At 45.3% G+C, this 7,703-nt stretch overlaps 1 gene segment (V, D, J or C); it reads right to left on the bottom strand.

Annotated features, from left to right (window-relative positions):
- Positions 1 to 754: 754 nt before the first annotated feature.
- Positions 755 to 1,351, bottom strand: LOC138753104 (T-cell receptor gamma chain V region V108B-like). The segment is given in 2 exon segments: positions 755 to 1,194; positions 1,273 to 1,351. Coding segments are annotated over 2 exon segments (519 nt in total).
- Positions 1,352 to 7,703: the final 6,352 nt, after the last annotated feature.

Raw genomic sequence — 7,703 nt, 5'->3', positions numbered from 1 at the left:
CAGAACGGCACAGGTGGTTGCTGCGTGGACAGTCTGGTGGTAAACCACTGATTTAACAGGTTAATGATGGAAATCAAATCATAAAGGTGCCTAAAGACTGAAAAGTGTGTGTCAGAACTATAAGAATTGCCCAGCGTCAAGTGGTCCTTCTGTGACTGATGACCAGATCATCTAATCGCTGTGCTAAACCTGGCCTTATGCTATCAGAGATGGACGCATTGACCTATCCACCTTGCTCTCTTTTTCTCTGCTCTTCTCACCCTCCGCCACCTGAAACGGATTTGTTTTACCTCCAGTTAGGTCGACCGCCTGAACAGTTTCTTGCTCCACAGATGTTGCCTGACCATTTGACTGTTTCCAGGACTTCCTCTCAAGGTTTTTCTACCAGATCCCCTCTTAACCTGTTCTATCCACACTCGGAGCTCAACTCGCTGCGGGTCGTTGCGTTTACTTATCCCACTCTATGTAAGGCCTCGGCGCTCTTTATTCTGATTTTCTTGAGTCCAGGTGGTGAGAGTTTTTAACCTGAGCGCGGAAATTACTAGCGTAGCTCAATGGATCCAGGTCCCCGTTTTCCCTACGGCGCACAGTCCCGGTTCTGCAGCCCTGAGCTCTCGTGTCCTGGGTGTTCACCGGCACTGGATACATTGCGTTGTTACTAGGATTGAGTCCAGGAAGCCAGTGAACTCGAGATTTAAGGAAACTGGAGCGAAACCCAACAAATCGAGCAGCATCCATGGAGAGAAATAGACAGTCAACGTTTGGGGTCGAGACTGTCCACCTGAATTTCGGTTTGTTTAAGCTGACTGGAGCGGGAAGAACTGCAAGACCCCGCCGTACTGAGTATTTGTTCTGCGCTCCTGTGCGACTGTGACAGTGTGGTGTCCCAAGTGGCACAGTAGTAATCCCCCGCGTCGCTCTCCTCTATGTCTCTTACATCCAGCAGACTGAAGTTTCCCTTGATCAAGTTCTCAGCGGTGAATCTGTCCGAAGAACCCGCGTCCCTCACTGCCGCCTTGTTTGCCTGGATGTAGAGGATGCGCCGGAAGCCTCCGCTCTCAATACTTCGGTACCAATGCACAACAAGGTTGATGAAATCTCCCGTGTCAATCAAGCAGCGAAAACGGGCGATTTTCCCAGTCGGTCTGGTAATGGACAACGTGGGCTGGTGCAAAGATAGAGAGTGGCAGCCACCTGCTGAATGAACATCACAGTTATTTCAGATCGTCGGACAGCACGAACCTTAAGTTGAGCTAAACATGTGGCACTCACAGAAGGACCACGCCAGGAAAACCGGTAACACCGCGCTCCCCACCTTCATGGCTCCGCTGTGCCGTTCCGCTGCTTGCATTCGATAAAAATGGGCAGTTGGGGGAAAAGGATGCGGCTTTCCTCCCTACATCACACCCGTCATCAGATGTGTCAGCTCTCAACCGACCACAAGGTTGAAATACCTCCTTCCTGGCGGAGAATGTACAGAGAGACCCAGCCCATCTATGCCAAACGCTATTGAAATGAGTGCTCAGCAAGACCCCGCAAGCAGGGATAAGCGAAATGACGAGATGGTGTAGTTGGGGATGACTCTGTGGGAGAAATGCATCAGTTCTTCTGGGAGAGTGACAGGGTCCCGCCCCGGGCTCCCCTCTTGTGAATTACTGGTCGCGGTTAAGTGGAAGAGAGCTCCATCCTCTTCCTGAAAGGTTCCAGCTCGAAATGTCGACCATTCCTTTTCTCCTATAAATGCTATTCGACCTGCTGAGTTTCTCCAGGAGATTATATTTTCCTCTCCCCTTCCCCAACTAATCCAATTGGCCACGGCCGATTGAAGTGACTGTTCCAAAGTTTCACAAAAGAGATGTTTAATCTCTCGCATAAGTAGCAGTGTGGACCCTGGAGCTAAAATTCCCTTCCCACCATGCTGCCTATTGGAGCTATCCCCCATCTGCCCCCGCCCATACCTTTCTAGCTAAAACTCTGGCCAAGCGTCCACCCATATTTGAACCACTCCTGTGAAGTACCTGCGGCCTTTAGCGACGCTCACATTGTCGCCTGCTTTGTGTTTTCCCCTGAATGGTTCCCTGGATTCATTGAACAGAATAGTTGTTGGGGATCACTTAAAAAAAAAATTCTCCTTCAGCAAATGTTTATAGGAATGCACAACCTTAAACTGTGCGCGATCTGTGCGGAGTTGGCCAGAATGTGTTGTTTGAAATGAGAAACAAGTCAGGAAACACAGCAAGTCAGTGAAAAGTGAACCAGAGCCAACGTTTGGGATTAGATCAGTGATTCTCAACCTCCACTTTAATTCCCTATGTCATAGGTGCTCTGTGATTAGTAAGGGATTGCTTAAGGTGGTATGTGGGTAGAAAGAAAAAGTTTGAAAACCACTGTTTTAATCGTACCTAATTGACTTATGTGAACAGTTTCATAACTCCAAAGGAAATAAGCCAAAATGACAATTTTTCTTAAAATATTTCAGTAATAATTGGGTCTAGAGCAGTGATCCTCAACCTTCCCTTCCCACTTGCATACCACCTTAAACAATTCCTTACTAATCACAGAGCACTGATGGCATAGGGATTACTTAAAGTGGTATGTGGGTGGAAAGAAAAAGGTTGAGAACCATTAGATGAGATTGTTTCAAATGTATCACCTTTCATAGACTTGCACTAAGGATGTCGATCCATGTTCTGGTCTAAATGTCTTTTGAATGTTTCAGTTGTACCCGACTCTGCCATTTCCTCAGTCAGTTCCTTTCAGAAACTCTCAACTTCCTGTGTGAAAAAGGTAACCCCCAGGTTGCCTTTAAATTGATCCCCTCTCACCTTAAATCTATATCCCTGAGTTTTAGATTCCCTACTCTGGGAAACAGTGTGACAATTGACCTTATTGATGTTATAAATCTCTTACCAGTCACCACACAGCTTCCTAGCTCAACGGAAAAATGTTCCATCATTAGGGTCCTGTACCTCTTTCCCGATGGTAAAAGAGTGAAGAGGGCATGACCTGGGGGGTGGGGGTCCTTGAGGATTGAGGTTGCTTTCTTAAGATATTGCCTCTTTTCTGCAACCCTGTGTATCCATGACTATGCATCTTAAGTCTTTGCTTGAATCTCTTCGATCAGATGTGCTGATGTGGCATACAACTAGCAATGAATGATTCTGAGCAATTGTCTATAAGATCGTGATTGTATAACTGCCTTGATTTTGCATGGGATAGCTCAAGTCCCTGAACATTTCTGATAATTTCTTCCAGGGGTATCCAAGGGTGTAAAATCTACTTCCGTTAAAATTCTGCTGAAAGATACAACTCAGCTGAGTTGAAAATAAAGGGAATAATATGTTATTCTGACACTAGTTGCATTTGCAATTTGATTTCTTTATTAACTGTTGAAGGATGGGACCCTGGAATGTTTGTTGCCCTTGACTTCCTATGGATGCTGTGTGAACTGCTGAGTTTCTCCAGCATATTTGTGTATTGCATCCTTTTGGGGAATCTCCATTGCACAATCTTCACACTGTAGGCAGTCAACCCTGTCTACAGTGTGAAGACCCAGACTGTAAACAGTATTTAAGATGTGGCTTAACGAATGTACCTAGTTTATGAAGGCAAGAATTCCATATATTTTCTTCACTACCTTATCTAGAACACAAGAAAATAAGAGCAAGATTAGGTTACTTGGTCCCTCAAGCTTGCCCTGCTATTCAATATGACCATGCTGTTGCAGCGGACAGAGCGAAGGTGCTCAATTAGATAATCTCCCAGTCTATAATCAGTCTCCCTGATGTAGAGTAGGCCACATTGGGAGCACCAAATGCAGATTTACAAGTGTTGCTTCACTAGAAAGGACTGTTTGGGGCTATGAATAATGGTAAGGGAGGAGGTGAAGGTGTAAATGTAGCATTTCCTGCAGTTACAAGGGGGTGATTATTAGTAAGTGATGAGTGGACAAGGGAGTTCCAGATGGAGCTGTCCCTATGGAGAGCGAGGTGGGGGGGTGGGGTGGGGGGGGGGGGAGAAGATGACTTTGGTGATGGGGTCCCATTGTAAGTGGCAGAAATTTATGGAGTCTGCTGCAGCTCTGTCTGCTGCCACTGAAAGGACTTTGTAGTGTCCAACCATTTTAATTCCACAACTCTTTGCCACACCGACATGTCTGTCCATGGCCTCAAGTACTCCCAAACCCAGGCCACACACAACTTGGAGGAACAATACCTTATATTCCACCTCAACCGTTTCCAACTGCACAGCATTAACATAGACCTCCAATTTCCATGAACCCTCCTCCCCATGTCTCTCTTTCACTATCCCCCTCTTTTTCTCCAGCTCCCCACTCCCTTCCTTTTCCTATCAGAGAAACTGCCCTTTGCTCTCTTTATGTCACTTCTCAGCTTTTTTTCCTTTTACCCTCCCATCCACATCTAACTATTACCTCTTACTTGTTAGCCTGTACTTCCATTCCCCTTCCTCCCTCTTCTCCTCCTCCCCCCCCACCCCCCCCCCGATCCCCACCATTTTATTCTGGTGTCTGCCTGTTTCTTATTCCTGAAGAAGGGTTCAGGCCAAAAACCTTGGTTACCCTTTACTCCCTATCTTGCTGAATTCCTCTAGCGTACTTGTATGATGCATCCTTATCTTATGAACAATTCTTTAATGCAGTATCTTGTTGAATGCCTTCTGGAAATCCAAGTATATGACATTCACCTGTTCCTCTTTATTCAGTGCACTCATTGTATCCTCAAAGAACTCCGGTACATTTATCAAACATGACCTGCCCTTCCTGAATTCCTACTGCATCTGCCTGACAAAGCAGTTTCTATCCAGATGTCTAGCTATTCCTTAAAGATGGCTTCAAGCATTTTTCCAAGTACAGACATTAAGCTAACTGGTCTATAGTTATCTGCCTTTACCTACATCTTTTTTTCTTTTTTTTAAACAATGGCCTGACATTTGCTGAATCTCAATCTGCTGGGACCCACCCAGTCATTCTGGGATGCATTCCAACAGGAACATGGTACTCGTCGACCTATGTATCGAGGTCTGCACATTCCATTGCATCTTTTGCAGCACTCTTTGGGATATTAGAAGTGTCTTCCACTGTGAAGACCTGCACAAAATGGCCATTCAAGGTTGTGGCTATTTCACATAACCCAATATTTTCCTTTCTCATCTTCCAAGGACAATGTTCACTTTGGCCATCCTTTTCTGCCTTAGATAATACAAAAATTACTATCTGCTTTTATAATGTGTTCTAGTTAACTTTCATCATCTGTTGTCCCTTTCTTTATTGCTTGCTTAATAGTTTTTTGTAGCTTTTTAGCATTTTCCCAATCTTCCAGTTTTCACCACTCTTGGTAACTTTGTTGGCATGAGGTTTTAGTTTCATACCTTCCTTTATTCACTTAATTATCAAAGGCTGGCTCCCCCCACCCTTTCTGTCCTTGATTTTATACTTTTGCTGAGCACTGTGAAAAATCTCTTTTAAAATTTTCCAAATGTCTTGTTCACTACCCTTTCCACCTGTATCACTTCTTCCAGGGACCCCTGGACTTGTACCACAAAGTGTTTCCGTATATTATCTTCTAAGGCCCCTGCCAGAATTTGACCTCTCAAATTGCATGTTGAACAAATATGACCTCATACTTATCTGGATTAAATTTTATCTGCCATTGTTCTGTCCAGCTCTCCAGCTGAGTTATGTCACACTGTATCATTAAATTAAACCCTTTGAGCCTGACTCTTACTTTCATTATCCTCTTGCCCTTATTAATGTTATAGTGTTTTCCTTAAACTTGTCTAGTTAATGATATTTCATGCCCCATTCTTCACCTAATTTCTTTTGATTATGCCCACCCTTGCTTCCTTTGTATTCTTCAAGGGCCTCATCTTATATTACCTTCCTAAGTAGTTTTTAAAAGACATTTAGACAAGTAGATGAATAAGAAAGGTTTAAGGGGATGTAGGTTGAATTCAGGGAGACTAGCTTGGTTGGCATGGACAATTTGGGCTGAAGGGCCTCTTTCTGGACTGCAGAACTCAAACCTCTAAGACTGATCCTAACCTTGTCAGGTGACACTCCATATAGAATTTCAACCCTTAGAAGTTACAATCACCCCCCAATCCATTCACAGGCTAATACAAACCACGCAGATGATTTATTAAATTGCATAGACAGCACACCAGAACAATACTCCCTGATGACCCAATGAATTACTCTGGCCCACCAACTTCCCACTCCCCCAAAAGGCCACCATGAAGTGTGGTGTTCAAGGAACTGGTCCCTCTCTTTGTTTTGTTCACTGACTCTCTTATATGATCCGCCAACTGAATGATATTCCCCGATTTATCTGGAATGTAAGTGCAACACTCTTTACCTACAACAACACAGGTCATCTGTGAGCAAGTAATTCAGAGCCATCCAATTCTGCAAGAACACCATCTGTACAGCCATCACTTCATCTGCTGCCGGAGTCAATGTGTACTCTGTATGCTTTAGTACCACAGCCATCTTGTTGGTCAGTGTCTTCATCAGTGGTCATACGTATTACTTCTCAGGACAATTGGGCAGGTCCGTACTGGAGAAAGTCACCCATCCAGATCCTCTCTGTCTCAGTAATCACCCTTTTGCTCTGATATTCGCTGTAGGCATCCACCTTCATTGGATCATTGGTTATGGGCACTGTCATTCCTGGATGTAGTTCCTGCTTGCACATGCTCTGTCCCACCAATAGTTTGGACCATTGCTGATTATACCATCTGCACAAACATTCTTTTCCCTTGCTCACCGATTGGGGAATGAATCTGAGAGTCAAAATATTAGTGTTGGGCAAATCACATGCAGGGAAATACCAGCTCTTGAAGCACCCACCCACAGGGCATCACTTGATATGAGGTGCTTTATGCTATGGAGTGAACTTATTTGGGGACCACTATCTCCTGGCCTCCCCAAAACAGGATATCAATACCCATGAAGCTGGACAATTACCCCCCAGTCCCTTTCTTGAGGGTTGAAAGGGATCTGGGTCAGCGCATGTCCTTCAGTGGCACATGGGCAGGAGTCCTCATATAAATCCAGCAGTTTAATGTGTTAGTTCTGCTGACATACTCGTAAGCCTCTTTGAGGAAGGTATTGTAGGATCTCCTTCTGCAAATCAATGCTGTTATCACTGCTATCAGCATCCACAAATGTCACCCTGTAAGTGAGGACAAACTCACTCTCTCCGGGTTAGTCGCTGTGTGTTCCCCCAGTAATGTAACCCATTGTGTGTTCCCTGGTCTGTGCACTACAACCTTTCCCTTTCTAGGCAGTGATGATGGAGCCCCTAAACCCTTGATGTTAACCCAGGGTTCCCGCCATGTGTCAGTTGCCTGGGTTGATGTGTGCTCGGCAACAATGTCCACCAGTGTCGGCCATCGCTGGATATTACCCTTTCCCCACTGTACGGCCAAAGGGATACAGGGCGTTGGGTCTCCTGTCAGAAGAGAGTTGCAAAAAAAATCCGCCGGAGACCTGGCCCCAATCCTGTGGTAACAGAGTGGAAGGTCACCACTCACTGGTCAATTCCTGCTGCTGCTACAGCTTCCTGCAGGGACTCGGTGTGAGTCTGGAGGGAGAGCCAATGTGGGATCAGGCCAACCCTTGCCTTTAGGAGATGGATCACACGTTTTTTCGACTGCCCCGCACAACACTCCTTCCAGAGTGT

The sequence above is a fragment of the Narcine bancroftii genome, chromosome 2 (assembly GCF_036971445.1).
Source record: "Narcine bancroftii isolate sNarBan1 chromosome 2, sNarBan1.hap1, whole genome shotgun sequence".
NCBI lineage: Eukaryota > Metazoa > Chordata > Chondrichthyes > Torpediniformes > Narcinidae > Narcine > Narcine bancroftii.
Note: the sequence above shows the minus strand (reverse complement) of the source record. Positions and strands in the feature narration are given on the sequence as shown.